The following is a 19,964-nucleotide window of genomic DNA, read 5'->3' as shown; positions in this document are numbered from 1 at the left end:
ACCATGGTTTGAAATGAGAAATCACAAGTGAATTTAAAAATAATTATTTTGGATACTTTTCCTACATCAGTGTTCCAATCTAACCAATGCCTTCAAATAGCCACAAGAATATTATGGCTCTTATGAGTGAAGAAAAGATTAAGAAAATAAATGTGAATAATTATTTTATGGCTTATACAGTTTAAATGTAATTCAAAGTAATTTTAGTATCACTGTTCTTGGTCTAATTTTGAACATGTTTTCTGGACTTGTCCCTAAGTTTCATTCAGTGATAAGAAAAAAAGGAATATAAGTGGACTGAGTGGCACTGTTCACTATCTTTTCCTATTTCAAATAAATGCCTTAACCCCAAATGTATAATTTCAATTTAATTCATAAACCCCATATGCCCATTACATGCAGTAATCAGATTTGGTGTGAAATATGTACTCTTATAAACACCACAAGTGCTTTATAACCTGAAAAATCAAGAATGAAAATAATCTTTAGTGTTTCAGGATAATTTAAGACTGGTTTGAACACTTCCCTCTATTCAGAAAAAAGATGGCCCAAAGATCAGCCATTTTATCTCCTACAATGGGCTGCTGTATAAAATATGTCAAATGAAATGCACAGCACTGAGAGAAAAATACATGTGTGCTAGAGCTGTTACAGTTTCAAAATATTGCACAAAAAATTCACAGACAAATGATTCAGGAAAGGAATGGTGTTTATGCAGATGTACAACAATATTGAACATTGACCTTGCAGACACAGAAATGTAAAGATTGAGGTCTAAATTAATTTGAAGCACATGCAGTATGTGTAACATATGCTACCTTGTATACTATTAACAATAACAGCTGGAAATTTTTTTTAAAGGAGATGTCTCCACATTTCATAGTCTAGAAACAGAAGTAGAGGTATTTATAATACAGCATAACATTTGAACCCTGAAGTCTTATTATCGTTGATTTGTCTTAAGCTTTGACCTTTGAATCTAACCTGATCATTGAACTTAAAATGCTCAGAAGCTCTTTTTCATTCAGTTATGAAACACATTAAATAACATCAACATGAGCGCCAACATGCAAGTGGGACCAAATTTTAATTTGCAACATGTAAGCAAGAGAACTGTATGCAAAAATTGAGAGAAGATTGACAATGATAGCAAGTCTCCTCAGCAAAATGTGAGTTAAATTTTGTGTGACATTCAGAAAGAAAAAATAAACCTGACTCTGAATAGCTTCTAGAATATCTAACTGCTAATTTTTATTGTTTGGTTAATCAAGGTCATGCCAGATAACTTGTTTACCAAATCTCTTCACTAAATTATGAAAAATTACAGGTATTACCTTCTGTGTCTTGCATATTTTCCACTAACATGACCACTGCCATCACAGCCAGGCGTGGGACAGCTGCAAAAGAGAGAATTAATTATATAGGTGCTGGTGTGCTGTAGAAAGATTATACTAAAAGCAAGCAGGCAGTAGGTATTACAGAAATGGAGGGCAACCAAGACAGAAAGAGAAATCAAATAACTGAAGGGAAAAAAAAAAAAGAGGGGATGCTTTTTATTAGCAAGTCTCAAGGGAATTAATTTCATCAGTGCAGCAGGGCATGAGCAAACCACCGATGAACTTGAAAGTGCATTATACCCATTAAAAGGCATGAATTTTCTAAATTGCTAATGAGGATACATTTTACACTCAGAGCACTAACCTGAACAGCTCTTGTATGGCTGGTTCCACGGGAACTGCAGAGAGATGGAAAACATATAAAAATTTATCATCTATTACAAGTACCCCTCTTCTACAGAAAATTACCAGAAAGGTTGTGTAAAAGCAAGGGTCAGAATGAATCGTGCAAAGAGATTCTGGAGGATGAAGGTCACCCTGAGCAAGGGCCTTGAGTGATTTACTGAAGCAAGAGACATACCTCGAACACCTTTGGAGCGTGTGCGATGGCGCTTCTCGTCTGCATCCACCTCCATCTGGGAATAGATTAGCAGGCAGTCAATGTTCTTATCCTGCATGCACAGACTATCAATGCACAGACTGATACAGTCTCTCACACGATTTATTGACACTATTTTAATTCCATTTTATCCTGTAAGGGAAAGTTCTCCTTACAGGGGATTTTTAGGATCTTCATGTTTACTTAGAAACAGAAAATGCAGTAATTTCTGCTTTAAACAGCCAGTTTCTGCGCCCTGCTTTCATAGCAAAATGTGTGCAACTAAGTGCTGGTTCCTCTCTTCAGGGGGATATTTCTAACAAAAAACCTTCATGACTCCCATATATTCCAAAAAAAGATTCAATAGACTTCTATACAATTTAAAACTAAAGTCAAGGGGTCACACACCAAAGGTCATTTTCTAACCAAACTCTTTACAGGGGGAAAGAGAGGAAGGAATAATGACTGAAAAGGAGATGAAGATTCATTATTAGACCTTCAAATATTTCATTTTATTTAATATGGCATTACAATCTTTGCCAACATGTTTCAAGTTTCAGGAATGTGCTCACTTGCTACATGACTAGATCTTTATCTTCATTTTACAAACAACTTGCCTATCCAGTGTAGCTTTCTGTGCAGTAATAAATATACAGAAATCTTACATATTTACCAGACAGCGGCAAGGCTGCAGATTAGATCTTGGAAAGTATCATAAACACTGATCTATAGTATTTCATGTAGGGCCACATCGTTTCTTCTAATTTTACATGTACAATTGCCATCAGACTTTAAAAGGTAAACGACATAGGCTAGCTAGAGTTCAGGATTTTGTTCAACAGAAGCAAATTGCACTGAACTATATTGAGAGACTGTGTCAGGGAAAATATATGCAGTATCTGTATCACCAGCTCCTTCGGCTGTAGAAGAACAGGATGGCAAGATGGATCTACAGTGCTTCATACATAGTGATGATACTGTAAAGGTCAGGAAGCACAGAAATAACCATGGAGCTCTAGTTCCCCCAGGGAAAAAAAAATCAATCACCCCTTTTATAGCAATACCCTTGGATTGATATCTGGTAAGAATGTAATATATCTCATGCAAAAACATGGAAATGGGTCCAAGTGACTTGCAGCTAACCCTTTAATTACCTAACTTTCTTTGGTCAGTACCTTAACACAAACAATATCGGAAGTAACTCGGAAGGAAGATGCCCACGATGGCTATCCTACATCTTGAGTTCATAGCTTGGCTAGTTTCTTAGCTCCAATGACTTGAGAGGCATTTAAGAGAGCTCGAGAAGCTTTTAGATCTGCCATATCAAAGCATATAACAGCATCTCTGGAGTATAAAAATTACTTACTAGATGATGGTACTCTTTTCCTTTTACTAATAAGAAAACAGGACACCATATTATTCTGTAACTCTTGAATGTGTAAGGACTTGACAGGAGACCAGAAGTGAAGTTACTTGATCTTCAGACTAGCATGTTTTTTTAAAATGTTTGAAAAATATTATCTGACCTCATTTATCACCACTGAAAAAACTGCTGAAAGAACTATTATGATCTTAGCCTGGAAATGCTGCCCCAGTGATAAGTCTGTGTAAATTTATAAGGGAAAAACTACAAACCAGATTTGTCTGTCTTTCTAAACCAAAGCACTTCAAGAACACTGAGGGTAGTACACTTTTAACTACACTGACAATCATAGAAGAAATCACTAAGCTGGAAAAGCCCCTATAAGATACACACAATCCAGATCCAGAAGCGAGTCAAAGAAATAAAAACATTGTAAAAGCTGCTGGCACACAATGATATTTTTAAATTTTGGTGTGTATCCTACACAGTCTGCTGCTTCTCCAGAAAGGCACAAATTGATTTGCCATTGTCTGTGACCTAGATGCCCTCTCATATATGGCAATGTGAGTCTTGGATGCTCAAGGACACATCCAATGACAATTGGTGCCTACATTTAGTCAATAGAATTTTGCTTTGACTTGATATTTATATGCTTATTCACAGATCTTTAGGACTTTGTCTGTCATGTCAAAACTTCAACCTTCATGCCTCCATGTATTACATGTTGGATGCTGGGAGTAAGCAATTTCCTGAAATTCTACTGAAACGTGCATTGATTCTGCAAAGTACAGTGACCGAGCAGCCCACCATAGCAGCCCTCAGTGGCACCCCTGGCACTTCCAAGGCCAGGAACAGAATTCTGCTCCCAAGACCATCAATCTCACACAAACATGGGACTCCTCATCACTTGCACATGCAGAAAAAGGAAATGTGGACCTTGGTCTCACAAGGAGTGCACCTTAGTAGTTCTAATTTATTAATGACCTCTAAATTACAGCTCTGCAGAGTACTTAGTCTCTGTTTCAGAAAAGAACTTGTGGACATGGAGAACAGGCTGGCTAGAGTTAGCCTTAGCCTGGCATCTAATGCTACATATCAAAGTAAAGAGAAAGGCATCAGGAGTAGGAAGAGAAGAAAATTTTAATGTTGCTTCAAAGAAAAGCTCTAGAAATGAAACTGGAAAGGTCTAAAATGATTAGAGGGTGGAGTACCTCTCCTACAAGAACAAGCTGAAAGAATTTGGCTAGCTAAGCCTGGAGAAGGCTTCAGGGTGACCTAACTGCGGCCTTCCAGTTAGGAAGCCAACAAGAAAGATGGACTTTTTACAAGGGCATGCAGTGACAGGCTAAGGGAGAATGGTTTCAGCCTCAGAGTAGGTTTAGATTAGGTATCAGGAAGATGTTCCATGAAGGTAGTGAGACACTGGAAGAGACTGCCCAGAGAAGTTGTGGATGCCCACCCCCATCAGTGTTCAAGACCAAGTTGGATGGAGCTCTGAGCAACCTGGTCTAGTGGAACCTCCCCTGCAAAGCTAGGGAGGTTGGAACTAGATGATCTTCAAGGTCCCCTTCAACCCAGGCCATTCTATAATTCTATGATTCTCAGTTCTGAGAAGGAAAAGATAAAAGAGGTCTAGGTAGGAATTAAATCGCTAAGTTAGAATTTAAAATAACCAAATTATTGGATATGCCTTAGGATATTGGGCAGAGAGAGGTCTAGGAACTCTGTACCACTATTATATGTGTTCATGTTACTGAATATTTAGAGAAACAAGACCTGAATAGTTATAGTGCTCTAACAAATAAACCCCAAGATGCTGTATTAAATACAAATTTTCTGAGTACAATCAATAAAAATGTCTGTGTGGTCACCTGCACACAGGCAATAAGACTTGTTACATCTCACTGTACAGAATCTTATACCGGTAACTACTACACACACACACACAAACACAGGGTGCTTTTAAATTGTATTTGAAAGCTGGAAATAATAATGAGACAAACTGAGAAGAAGACGATCTTTTAACATAAAATAACTACAATTAGGAGCAGCTGAAAGTATTTCATTAAGTGTTAAAAATAGAAAAGGTACATAGTCATAAGAGGAATTCATTAATAAAAGGAGATTTGATTATCATTATTTGAAAATGTAGTAATAGTAATCAACAAGAACATTTTAAAAAAAGGGCTATTTGTTACTATTTCTCATTTTAAAATCAAAGCCTCAGACAACATTTACCCCAAAATAAACATAGCCTAACAGGTCTTCAATACATAGCTGTTGTTAAGAAACAAGCCTGGAATACTTGGGGAATGAGGGAGAACCGAAAAAAATATTCTGAAAAAATTTTACTTGGAACTTTAAAAATTAACCTTTACTAATTGTGGAGAGGATGGTGTGTCTCACTAAGTTAATTTTCCTGATGCTGACCCTTAGTAATGTCATACAAAAGCAATATGGGATACAAGATGATGACATAATTAGCACCAGTCAACACTTCATCATGGAAAATATGTAATCAAAACCACTTGATACTGCTCTTTGAGGATACTTTAAAATTTGTCAGTAAAGGTAGCTATGTCAGGATATCATATCCTTAGACACCTTTGAAACATTTTGCTTTCTCTTACTGAGCATTCAGGCAATAAAATAAGTGCTTCATAAAATCAGCATATTTATAACAGTTAGGAAATATTTCTCCAGAAAAAAATTATTTTTTATTAAAATATTTTTCCAGAAAAATTATTTTGTATAAAGATTATTTTTATACAAAACTAATTGCAAAAATTAAAAAATATATACTCAATAAGGGCCTGTCTAATATAATCCTGCAGGTATACATTTTAGCCCTACAATATTCAGTATCTTCACCAGTACTCTGGAAGATTATATGCTACTGAAATATGCAGATAATAGAGAAATTAATGGAGTGATAAACTATGGTGGAGACAGGCCAATTACACACACTGGCCTGTGTCATTTGGCAGATTTGATCCATCTGAAGAACATGCTGATTCCAAGCTCCTTTACGTATGAACAATACATGTGGGCCATGCTTGAGAGACAGAAGATCAAGATCTGCAAGGCAGTAACAGTGAAGAGGATCTGGACAACCAGATGCGCACGAGCAACTTCTGCGCTGCTGCAGCTGAAGGGCAAAATGTGATTCGTAGCTGCACAACCTTTAAGGCTTTATTAATTTCCCAGAAAACCTCTGAATTACTCAGATACCATCAGGAACTTCTAAGAACAGAGGGAAAGTTTTCAACAGAACCTTATCTGTTGGCTTGCTGCATACCCTGTCGGAGTCTTCAGGTTTTTAAAGTGTACAGATTTAAGGCTTTGAGTCTCACAATAGAGTTAGTTACCTGAGCTCCTAAAAGTTTCACACCCAGCACTGCTCTCCCAATGTCTAGATACATTCACATATCTACCATATGGACTTTCTTAGGGCTGCCAGCTGTGAGTGACCAAGAGCTTTAGGCTCCTTTCCAGGACAAATTGCAATCTTGGCTCCCTTGCGAGGAAGCAGTTCAGCATTTTCTTCCCTTGAGGGCAGGTAGTCCTGAAAATGATCCTTTGAGTTAAAATTCTCAGGGTATCTGAATTTCTAGCTAGAGGCATGGTGACTGCAAGGTTCAGTCCCAAGTTCCTAAATTTCCGGGTCAGCTAACACTTTCTTAGTGAACTATTAGGGTTTCTCTCTAGCCATGATATAATAGAAGTCTAGAAAGCCACAAAAGAGCTAAAGGCCTTAGATCTGGACTTCCAGAATCTTATTCCCTAATTTTTTCCTTACTTGTATTTCTTCAAACCCAAAAACTGGATTCTCAAACACTATCAAAAGATGTCCAGGGTTTACTGAGGCAGAGCATTCACTGTCTATACTGTAGAAAGTTCTGGGCTCCTCAGGACAAGATGGACATGGAGCTCCTGGAGTGTGTCCAGAGGGGGGCAACAAAAATGATGAAGGGACTGGAGCATCTCTCTTACACAGGAAGGCTGAGGGAGCTGGGCCTGTTCTGCCTCAAGAAGAGACGACTGACAGGGGACCTCGTGAATGTCTGTCAGTAGCTGAAGGGAGATGTCAGACAATGTTTCCAGGCTCTGCTCGGTGGTGCCAAGCAGTAGGACAAGAGGCAACAGACAGAAACTGATGCACAGAAAGTTCTACCTGAACATGAGGAAGAACTTCTTTACTGCGCAGGTGACTGAGCATGGGAACAGATTGCCCAGAGAGGGTGTGGAGTCTTCCTAACTGAAGATATTCAAGAACCATCTGGACACAATCTTGTGGCATGTGCTCTAGGATGACCCGGCTCGAGAAGGGAGGTTGGACCAGATGATCCACTGTGGTCCCTTCCAATCTGACCCATTCTGTGATCCTGTGATTCAGTAGATGATCATCTGCGACCTCAAAAATTCTATGGTAAGAACTGTTAAATACTAGAATATGCATAATTGTTATTGTCAACCAAGAACATTGCTTATTAGAAATCTTGCTTTTCCCTAATCAGTAATATTAGACATACTCATAATGTGATAAAACTAAAATGTTTGGAGAAAAATATTGTAATTACCATAAAATGTAATGAGTTTATTATATTAAAAGATTGCAGTTTAAAATTTATCTCCATATGACTCAAGTTATTCAGTGAATGCAGATTTTCAGCCCCTATGATGCAAGATTCAAATTTCTGCAGGTAAGATTTCTTTATTATTTTTATAGCCAAAGTTTGCTCAGCATCTCTTTTTATAACATTAAGAAAATGTTATTTCTTCCATGTGAAAGTCAAAATGAAAGGATTCAAAGAATTTTTTTCAATCTAGTATCCCAGGAATGAAACAAAATATGTCACACATATGTCACATGTATTTCCCACACTTAAAATGCTCCTATATCCATAATCAAAGAAATATGACCTGGAAAATGATGAATAGCTTATGTAAGCAGTGTATCCCATACTATATAAGTACTTTGTGCAGTCTTCCTAAAAAAACCCTGCAAACTGACCTTCTACTGCTCTCCTCAGAAAATAATAGGCATATCGAAATTCTAACATAACCTTTTTTCCAGCATGTCTCTGTATTCCAAAAGAAATTAATTTTCTAGTAATGATATTTCTCAAGCATGACTCCTGGTAATCTGAATACATTTTTATAAACTGGATATGTTTTGTGAGACACTGTTTAAACTCTCTGGTAAATGGGACATTTATCAATTATTTCCATGGGCCCCAACTATCTCTGTTGTATAACACTATCTGCTTCAGCAGGACTTCCTCTCCCCTAAGCAGACCAAACCTGAACCAATAACAATATCTGAACCTTAACTTATGCTTTACTGATCACAGTTTTGTAAATTAATTGTGTTCTCAGATAAATGTGTGTACTTGTGGATGAAGGGAGAGCAGTTGATAGCACTTAGCTCAATTTTAACGAAGTTTTTGACAGTATGCTTGTGTCTCATTATGACTGTATTTGCACAGTCAGTTCTTTAGAATCAGTTCTTAATATTTCAATCCTCTTTATTTAATGTCATCTATTACTGTTATTAACAGAGCCAAGTAAAATTCAAGATCTTGATTTTGACAGAAAACCTGTATGACTCTCCCAAATACATTTAATGTACTTGTTGCTTATTTTAAGATCTACAAGACAAAAGAGACACAAAACTGCAGGATAGAAAGTTACTCTAACAAGCTACTGGAGTGTTTAAGGAAAAGTTAGGCAAAAAAGAAAGCAAATTTTGTCTCCTTTCAGAGCCTTTCCCTGACAAACCCAGGTGCCTTCAGATGGACATCTGAAATTTAGTTCAAATATTTCAGAGCACCCTTTTCAGGAAAAGGCAAACTTTATAAAAGAACTACTGTATTTGAATCTTCCCCTTAGGAAAATACCAGCATACAACCAGAGCAGAGTTCCAGGGGGAACTTGGCAAAGATAAAGATAAAAGTTACAAGTTGAGGGTACATAATACAAAGCGAGCAAATAGGCACGTGGGCAAATTAATGACTAGAATATAAATTACTCCTTTGCCCTCTCCCACTTGTGAAGAACATACAAAGCTTTTATTCATATCAAGGAGAGTCCTTCTTGCAGAACAATAGGAGAATATATCCTCAGGATTTGTTCTGAAACTTTGAGTAAGAGTCATTCTCCTGCTGTAATGCACAGAGGGAATCCAACCCTTCCATTTTCAGATGAACAGTGCAGGCTGCAGCCAAATCTTTAAATACAGGCCAGAATAAGCAGAACTCTGGTTAAACTCACAAGTTCATCACATATCACCATATTTTTTGGGGGGCAATACATCTGGGATTCAATGAAGTAACCTGGAGGGAAGAAGGGAACCCTTTCAAGTATTTCTCATTGGCCTCAGATTAGAGTGGAAAAGACCCAAAGTGCACACAGGTCATTTGAGCATCTTTCCCTTATTACCTTTTTTATCTTAGATATGAGGAATGAGAGAGTAGTATGGAAATTAGAGGTAAGAAGAAATAGCACTGAATAGCACTTCTTTATTAGGAGCAAAGATAACCATTCATCAGTCTGGCTCCATAAAGATACTTTGTGAGTAAGGTCAGTGAATAGGCTTTGGGACATGAACCAGAATTTTCACTGGGAAGAAGACGTCCAGAATATGCCCACACAGCTGAGCAACTCTAATTCCACCAACCTTTAACCAGTCCTTGAGGTTGGTCCTGCATCTGGCCACTTGATCTTTGAAGAGTCAGGGTGGTGAGTGTCAGCACATGCTATCAGGACCTTGCAATACTGAAGTCTCAGGAGCTTTATAGTTAGTCATGTTCATTTTTACCCCCTATTTATAACCATTTCTGACTGGAGAGGCATGTATTTTTCACATGAAAAGAAAAAAAAAAACTGTTTTAAAGGTTTCAAAGTTCCTGTTATAACACATATTTTGGTTATACAGATAGGCTTATACAAGAACTCACATTTCCTTGCATTGGATGCAGACATTGAAAGGAAGCAGTCTCTGATTCAAAGGCCTTCTAATAAGAAATTAAATAAAACAGAAGAAAAAACAGGTCTACATATTTCTCCAGTGCAGTCAGCAAAGCACTCAGAAGCAGCACAGATTAAAGCTGAATACAAAATGTATAGTAAGAATAAGAAAAAAAAAAGTACAAAGAAATAATTTGGACTTAAAAGAACTGTAATTTCCTTGTCATGAATAGAAGAAGCATATCTATGCTACTTTCAAGTTGGGAGGATAAGAAACTTAAATGTTTAGGAACTTCTTGAAGATTATTTTCTGTATTGTTGGTGATTCTGAACGAAATTTGCACCAAATTCACTGAATTTATTCTAGAAATTCCGTTAGCATGGAGTTACATCTATAAAAATCAAGGCATTATTGTATTTTCTATCCAATAGTCTTAGCTGCACTTAGAATGATACAAAAGATGTATCTTTTGCTCCTTCTGGGTGGGTGTGTGGCTGTGTGCAGGATGTTTGTGTTCACACGAGTTCTCTGAGTGTCTGTCTGGAATCTGTGTGAGCAGCCATGCATGGACGTATTTATGTATATGCACATGCAGTGCACACATGTGCTTTGTGTACACGTGCTTGCTGTAAATGAATCTTCAGCCCTGCTCCAGGCTGAACTCAGGGACAGGAATCAGCAGCAGCCTCGCTTCTCTTCAAGTTGTTGAATCCAGCATGATTCATTTTCCTCTAAAAATCCCATTCCCAAACACAGTGTGTTGAAAAATGACAGATATAAGGCATCAGAAAGATTATTTTTCCAATTCTAAATTTGAAGTGTGGCAATTTGTTACATTTTGTACAGAAACAAATGCAGAAAAATAATTTAGCTCATGGCAGACCTAGATTTTTCATGATATTATGGAAGAAAATTGGTAAGAAGAGTGCTTTAAAAGAAAAAATGCATTAAAATGTTTAATTTTTAGAAATCAGGAAGCCAATAAGACTTACCAAAATACAAAGAGTTAAATTTCACAGACATGCAGCTCAAAAGTAACACAAAATATTCTACACTTCCACTGTTAGGCTTAAAACCCACTAGCTTAGGGAAGGCATGCAAGGCAGGTGTGTACCATCTCTATAAAACTGTCTAGTTCCACCCTTGGCAAACATCTGTAACTTTTACTTGCACTGTCTATGTGGAAGTCCTGAGGTATAATATGCTCCAAAAGTCAGGTTTACATTTAACTCCTAGGATTTAATATCAAAGACTAATTTATGGAAGCCTATGTTCTGGACAAGCACCAAATCCAAGAAACACTTTTACTTAATATACATCTTAAAAGTATATACAACAGTCTTTTGGGCACAGCCACCTAATGAAGGTTTCCATATTTCTATTTGTCAAACATTTTGCATGTATGTTTGTCTAAGCACCTGTTTTATTAGCTGAAAGGTACCTACCAAGGAAGGGCTGTAAGAGTTTTTTTCTGTAACTCTCATTCAATGTATTAGCACTACACATCTTTGAATTATTATTAAAATCCTAAGAGAATAAAGAACAAGCCAAATATGGGACCTGCACCACTTCTGAGGAGCATGCGGTGTACTGCCTACCACCATATGCAGAAATAAGACCAGACAACAAAAAGCTGAAGTACATTCACTGAAATTCAGGTCAAAGACTTTAGAGTTTTAGCTTTATCTTTGAATGTCCTAATGACTGTAATCACGATCATGCTGTGTTTCAACCTCTTTGTTGCCTTGAATCACCCACATTCAGGTCAGGCCTAGAGGCCCTTTGATGGGGAACAACCTCCCAGAGCTGTCTGTGTCTGGCAAACTGCTTGGAAAAAAGCACACAGCTCTGCAGAAACATAAAGTCACTGACTTATTCCCACAGTTCAGCCAGAAGCAGAGTTGTAACAGTTACAGCTCTTAAAAGCTGTAAACCAAAAGATCATTACGGAAAATGAGAAGGAAAAGGAAAGGCTTCAACTTTCCTACTTTGCTTGGCAAATTTCACTTCCAATTCTGCCACAGGCTCACCCTGCCTGCGCACCTCAACAAGGGATTACGGTTTTTGAAGTAAAAATTGGATGGGTTTTTGTGCATCTTGTGATTTTTTCTTTTAATTGGGTTAGGTTTCACCCCCCAAAACTTACCTACATTATCTAAGTCTGTAATGAATTGAGGAGACTGTTGGTTTATCTTTGACCTATTCACCCTTTAAACAAGGAATGTATAAAAATACATATTTTTCTGAATCCAAGGAGAAAATAGAACAAGCAATTTAAACATATTTAGTGCATCATGTATTGTTTCTGAGAAGCATACACAGACACGTATGAAATAAAATGCCCACAACAAGCTTTTGTATAAGCCTGTCACCACCTCCACAAATCGATATTAGCAAGTATGCCGCAACATACACATATACAATTTGGGTTCTTAAAAATCTACGACACCTGTTGGGGTCCCTCCCCCCTGCCATGGAGCCCTGGGAGAGGGGCCCTGGGGGGGAGACACGGGGTTTCCCTGGCCCTGGTCAGCCTCATTCCCCATTGGTTGGTTTGTGTTTCCCTGTGTGGCCAAGGACCCTGGGGTCCCATGACTGACGGGTTCCTGAGCTGAGCCCCGGCCATGCGGCTGGAGAAATAAACATCTCTGAAACATCTATCAAGAATCTGTCCATATATACTTCTTTTCCATGGGACTCCTGGTTTGATATATGCGTGTTGCAGTAATCCCCGCTGCAACAACTGGTGGTGGAATGCGGGCAAGACACCGATCCCTGAGGAAGATTCATGAGTAAAAACCACTCTAGACCTCTCTCTTCTCATCTTGGTTTGGATATTCTCTCTGGACTATGGAAGAATCGTGGGAAATGGGGCTCTCTGAGCCACAGAAAAAATGTATATAGAAGTAAAAGGAATCCTTGAACAACAAAACAAAAAAGTAATGCAACCGGGAGATCTAGGACATTTTTTCATCTGGCTTTTCAAAAGGTTCTCCTATATTTCTGGAGACTTACTTTTTGATATCGAACCTCCTGCATCTTGTGAGGGGTGTTTCTGGGACGAGATATGGGATAAAGTATGGGATCAAAGAGAAGCTTTCCGTGCATACCTTATAATCAGGGAAGCTCTTGAGGAGCATTTGTATGGTCCCATTACCCCTAAAGCAGAAGATCATACTTATCCCATGGCCGAGCCCGTGTGGCCGCCATCCCGGGAGCACATGACTGCAGCCGTGCCGGCAGAGGTGCCTGCGCTGGATGCGCCCGGCCCCCTCAGGAGCGCACGCCTTACCGCGGACCCCATCCCTGTCTCGGGGTCCCCAGCCACGCGGCCGCGAGTGAGGGAGCAATGCCGCAGGTGCCGCGGGTGTCGTGGGCCACGAGCAGCCAGGAACCGGGCATCGGCGTGGCACGCCGCTCTGAGGGACTGGCTCGGAGAGCCCTGTGGAGGGAAAAGCGGCGGTTTCCACAGCGACACGAGAAGCCGCGCAGCGCAGCACCGAGCTGAAACAGGGCCGCTCTCAAAGCAGCGTGGAGTTTGCGGAGCGGAACCACTCACAGGGCACGGAGCCAGTGGCAATGGCAGCGTGGGGCCGCGCAGAGCCCAGACACGCGCTGGAGCAGCGCTGCTCGGAGAGCGCGGAGCAGCCGCAACACGGGGGCCCGGCCGAGACGTCGGAGTCGGCGAGGCAGCAGCCATGCGGGACCAGCAGCCACGACAAACACGCAAGCACGTGATAGGAAGAGTTATAGCAACAAAAATCACAGGAACTGTGCAATGGTACAATGTCAAAAACAACTATGGATTTATAACATGAGATGATACAGGGGAAGATCTATTCATCCATAGAACTGCCATTAAAAGGAATAACCCTAAAAATTACCTGCAAAGTGTAGGAGATGGGGAAGTTGTACAATTTGATATAGTGCAAGGAAAGAAGGGTTTTCAAGCAGTGAATGTTACTGGGCCTGGAGGCATTCCAGTCAAAGGCAGACGTTACGCACAAAATTATAAACACTATCCATCCCAGCAACTTCCCTACCCACAGCCTACTTCCCCCTTTTACCCCATACCCAGTATGAACCCCTTCCTAAGTTTACCCTATCCCCAGTTTATTCCTAATCCGTTTTTCACCCCATGGCTTCCCTATACAATTCCATTTCCCTACAATTCCTCTCCGATGCCAAGGGGGGGATGAAAAGGGGGAGGGAAGAAATTAAACCCTCTCCTGCCTCAGTTTCCCCACAAAGCATGCCCGGAGAGTTCTGTCTCCCTTCTGTCAGCCCTAAGATGTTCCACAGAATCTGGACATTTAAAGACTCAGGAGGGTGGCTTGTTTTGTCTTGAAACTGTTCTTGTTATGTTTATCCAGTTGTTTTCGTTCTCCTTTTATTAAAATAAAACGGGTGAGATGTTGGGGTCCCTCCCCCCTGCCATGGAGCCCTGGGAGAGGGGCCCTGAGGGGACAGACACGGGGTTTCCCTGCCCCTGGTCAGCCTCGTTCCCCATTGGTTGGTTTGTGTTCCCCGGTGTGGCCAAGGACCCTGGGGTCCCGTGACTGCGGAGTTCCTGAGCTGAGCCCCGGCCATGTGGCTGGAGAAATAAACATCTCTGAAACATCTACCACGAATCTGTCCATATATACTTCTTTTCCACGGGACTCCTGGTTTGATATATGCGTGTTGCAGTAATCCCCGCTGTAACAGACACCAGATTTTAAAATCTCATTTCTAGTACCCCAAACTCAAAAATACACTGCAACTCATATACACGTTAACGTTTGTTGATCCAGTGTTGCTTCCAGTGTAGAAAACAGTAGTATTTTCACTGGCACTGAATCAGAGTGACAATTATTGAAGACACCTATAAGCATTTTTGAACAAAATAGACCAAAGCATCACATGAAATGAGCATTATTAAAAAGATGGGACTGGTGTTTAAGGTTTTGATTAAACACAATTAAACATAAGCTAACTGTAGTGGATATGTACCACACAAAAGACAAGTATTTCAGATCAAGAAAAGGACACATTTATTAATTATATCTTCTTTTTAATTCTAAAAGAAAACCATGTAGGCCTTGCAGTTTAGTAAACGATCAGTCTGCACACTGAAAACAGGATAGTTAAAAAAAAATCTCCTAGTCTGTTAAAGCTAGCTAATTGTTGACACTATTAAGTGAACAGACTAGCATCCCTTCTTCACCCTTTACTACTCCACAACAATGAAAGCTTATTTCTGTTTTTAGGTTTTGCCTAATCACAGCAGTGGTGAGGGTACTATTTCAGAACTACATGGTATCAGAAGTGTTTGTTGCTATTAGTGTGCAGGCCATAATGCTTTTCAAAGTGTAAGTTATAAATAGCTTACAGCTATTAGAAATGCAACAATTAACTGATAAATTAATAAGACAGGCAAGCAAAATATCAATCATGGTCCTTCTAACATAATTAGCATAAATTACACAGGATCACAGATTATTGCAGTTGTTGCACAAAATAAGAGCACCTACTTCAGTTGTTCAATACCTTGAATACTTTTAACACTAAAACTATACAACACAATACTCAAAACATTAAAAAGAGACCACAAGAATAATGAATATTCATTGGTAATTTTCTGCTCAAAACTTGTTTATAGCAGTTTCTGGGGTAAAAGAAAAAAAAACCTAAGGAAAAAAAAGAAAGAAGAAACATAGCCCAAATGAACAGGATTTTGTAGCGTAACATACAGTAAACCCCAGATATTTTCCTAGGACAGAGATGACAACAAGTGTAGTGATAACTATTGCACAGTGACCCAGTGGCCCATACAACGCCTGAAAAAGTGCTACATTAAAGTAGGCCTGTTATTACCAGCACAGTTAGCAATTTCAGTGATTGCAAGAGTTTTAGAATGCAATTAAGCTGGCATAAAGAGTGCCCTTTAACTCCTGGAATGAAAAGACAGCCAGGAAGTGATTTTTATTAATATATATTTGTTATATTTTTCAATTATCTTTCATTTCTTGCTGTCACTCTGACATCAGAGCACCTGTAAATTCTACTATTATAAGTACGGATTTTTTTTGAAGCAAATGCAAAAGCACATTTATTCTTAACAAGGTGCAAAAGAGATTTCCTGCTTCAGATTCTTATGCTGTCTGTAGCGGCTTCAAGATCTAGAAAGAACTGTTGTTAAATAATTCAAAGCGGTCAAACAAGACCAAATTGGTAGAACAATCTGTATTCTGCCTTCAGTTAAAACTTTGCCTTCTGACTTAAGTTAATACAGTTACTCAAATAACAGTGAGAAAGAATCTGATTAACTCTGTTCATGTTTGTATGCTATGAGCATGAAAGAATGAAACTAAGACTTTCAAAATTACATCTCTGCATCCTTAATGTCAGTTTTGTGACATACTCTCCTATTATACCACCAGCCACGCAGGACCAATGGTGTAAAGATTTTATCTCCTTGATTCATGTTGTAAAGATAGGAAACTGCATCATTAGGTTTTGTTTTGACAACTAGGTGAAAGAACTGAAGAGAATTCTGCATAAAAAGAGGTCCCTTTCATCCTTGGGTAACAGATAAAGCTAAGAAGATTTATGGAAGTACGTCTGTGCATTATTTTACATACACTCTGAAAGAGTTGATCTGATGCAGGACAAAGACAGAGTTGTAAAGTGGAGATGCTTCCCCGCTTCCCAGGCTTCTTTTCTTCCCAAATTTCATGTTAAATCCTTAACATAAAATGTAGGATCTGAGGCAGCATTTCTGAGGAGACAATATACTTTTAATATAGTTATTATGCTGTCTGGGTGAGAGAATGTTTCTTGGCAAATGCAAAGAAAGCCATTTATGCAGAAAAAACATTCTGGCTCCCAAAGACATTGAAACAGGATGTCCAAAGTTCTGGCTGTTCTTACCACCTATGGGAAAGGAACAGTGCCAGCAACAGGATGGGAATCTGCCTTTATAAAATTTGTAACAGCAAAAAGGCTTAGTGCTTCTAATTTTTGTGATTTTATAAATTTTTGACCACTTTTTGCATAAACCAAAGGTTGGCGTGTCTGCAGAAGACCTTCAGAATAAAAAAAGGTCGAAATTGTTCAAAGATTTATCAAAATAATTAACCACCACATATTATAAAGTTATAATGCAAAATTATTCCTCTGAGCTGTACATCCTAAAGAGTTGATACATGATGCAGATATCACATACCTGTACTATATACACAGAGAACTAAAACTAGCATGCAAACTCAGATGTTGTAAATATATATACATATAGATGTACAAATGAAAGAGTTAAAATATCCGAAAATATGTCTCTACCCAATAAAATAAAAAGATAGACCACATAAATGTGCTGAAAGTCATGCATGCTTGCTCTGTATATTAGATCACACTGGCCTATAATGAAATATAATATGCAGAACCTTGAGCTCATGTCATGTCCCACTGACGTAAAAACTGAAACATATTTATCTGTTTATACTGTAAGTCTTCTGGGCAGGGCATATGTTAGTACAGCATTTGGCAAAATAAAGTTCTGGATTGTGATTGCAGTCCATATGCACTATAACACTACAAGCAATACAAGTAATTACATGTGCATGTACACTCACGTTTCCAAAGCCCAGGAGGAATACTTAGCCTAACAACTCCCTAGCACCAATGAGTAAAGGTAGGGAATGTATACCCCAGAAGTACAATACTTGAAAACATCCAACTGCTTTCATGCAAACAGAGAAGAAAGCCCCAAAAAAGCAAAACTCTAGATGGAGATTGAGTAAATACAAACATTAGAGCCTGAGCACATTCAGCTCTGGGGTCCCCAAAACAAGTACATGGATCAGTTGGAGGAAATCCAGAGGGCCATGAAGATGATCAGAGGTCTGGAGAACCACTCCTATGAATACAGGCTGAGAGAGCTGGGGTTGTTCAGCCTGGAGAAAAGGCAGCTCCAGGGAGACTGTAAAGCACCTTCCAGTGCCTAGAGGGGCTACAAGAGACTTGGAGAGGGACTTTTTACAAGGGCATGCAGTGACAGGACAAGAGGGAATAGCTTTAAACTGAAAGAGGGTAAATTTAGATTGGTTATTAGGATGAAATTCCTCACTATGAGGGTAGTGAGGCTCTGGAACAGGTTACCCACAGAAGTTGTGGCTGCCCCATCCCTGGGAGTGTTCAAGGACAGAGTGGATGGGGCTTTGAGCAACCTGGTCTAGTGAAATATGCCCCTGCTCACAGCAGGGAAGCTGGAACTAAATCATCTTCAAGGTGTCTTCCAATCAAAACCATTCTATGGTTCTATATTAGAATTACTTGAAGACATATAAGAACAAAAACACTATGGCGAAAATGAGTTGCAAAAGATACAGTAAAACAAATATGTTTCCCAAAACGGAAGGGAAAAAAATTGATGATTAGCAGAAACAAAGGCAGGAATTGTATCTTCATAGCAAGTCATGGAATTACATACATTTTTTTTTCTTATTAATTGTGCATTCTCAAAAGAATGGAAACTGCAGATCAGAAAAACATCACAAATTTTTGACAGCCACTAGATTCAGAAGTTATCCTAGAGGTGAAATCAGAGCCCTAGAATAACACTGCACTTCTGCCTGTGTTCAAAACTTACCTTGTGTCACACCTATCACTTCACATTTTTACAAGCTACAAATTCAGTTCTCAGATCAGAGAGCTGTTACGTGAGAATGATAGAAGCCTAGGATAAATAAACACACTAAATGGGGAATCCAGCAGCAAGTGAGGCAACTAAGAGCATCAGATTGTTTTTGATGAATGGTTTTGGTGATTCCCATTTCAAGACATCTATTAGTCTGCTACAAGCTTTCCTCATATATATGGCATGCAGAGATCTATACAGTCCTCTGCTCTGTCTTACAAATAAAGTTGTACGACAGCAATTCTAGAAACTGAGATGCAGGCGAGCCATTGTAGTTATATCTTCACTCTGTATTAGATCTTACCCAGAACATTCTCTCCTTTCCTCGCTTTTTAATTTCTTATTCTGCTATGAGCATAATGAAACAGGGCTGGAAATGATCAACATTTATAAACATCAAGTTGAGGACAATTCCAATATAGCATCAGACTGGGACTTGGAAATGAAAAGCCCTTTCCATCGAGGTCAAACAAAACCCCATTGACTCATGAGGCCAGGATTTTTTCCCCAGAGTCTAACCCAGAGTTTCCAAGTACTACCTGGGGCAAACCAGTATCTCTGTGTAGGTTACTAGATATTCTCTGAAATTTTAGGTAATTATAAATGCTTCATTCAAGCACCATGGTGCATGTAGCCATTTCACTGTGTGAGATATAGTAATATTTGAGAAGCTAACAAAGACTGTGAGATGCTCACAAGCAGGATTCCTAAGCTATAAAAGGGTTTGAAATCTAGTAGTGAATATCACTAGAACCTTACTAGAACCACCACCAGCACTGCCATTCCCAAACCTTCAGAAAGCATGTTTCAGCTTCCTCCAATGAATGGACTGGCTTTAGCACTACAAGATTTTAAATACCTAAGTTTCTATTCCTCTGTTTTGCTTTCTGGCTATCAGCACCTTATGTTACAGTATTCACACTTCTCTTTGCAACCAAAACACCTACAAAGATTATTGTTTTACTGGAAAATTACATTTTTGTACAACTGATGCTACAAATAGCGTCCTTCAGAAAATC

The 19,964-nt window shown here is 39.0% G+C and overlaps 1 protein-coding gene across 17 annotated transcripts in view; it reads right to left on the bottom strand.

Annotated features, from left to right (window-relative positions):
• Positions 1-19,964, bottom strand: part of MYT1L (myelin transcription factor 1 like) — a 317,185-nt gene that overhangs the window by 131,873 nt on the left and 165,348 nt on the right. For all 17 annotated transcript variants that reach the window (XM_042033094.1, XM_042033097.1, XM_042033093.1 and 14 more), the window contains 3 exons: positions 1,918-1,972; positions 1,702-1,735; positions 1,335-1,397 (listed from right to left, as the gene is read on the bottom strand). In XM_042033094.1, the coding sequence (XP_041889028.1) occupies positions 1,335-1,397; positions 1,702-1,735; positions 1,918-1,972 (152 nt within the window). The remainder of the gene's footprint in view (positions 1-1,334; positions 1,398-1,701; positions 1,736-1,917; positions 1,973-19,964) is intronic.

The sequence above is a fragment of the Corvus kubaryi genome, unplaced genomic scaffold (genome assembly GCF_017639235.1).
Source record: "Corvus kubaryi isolate FWS band 111438036 unplaced genomic scaffold, C.kubaryi_AGA036_p1.0 37354, whole genome shotgun sequence".
Taxonomy (NCBI): domain Eukaryota; kingdom Metazoa; phylum Chordata; class Aves; order Passeriformes; family Corvidae; genus Corvus; species Corvus kubaryi.
Note: the sequence above shows the minus strand (reverse complement) of the source record. Positions and strands in the feature narration are given on the sequence as shown.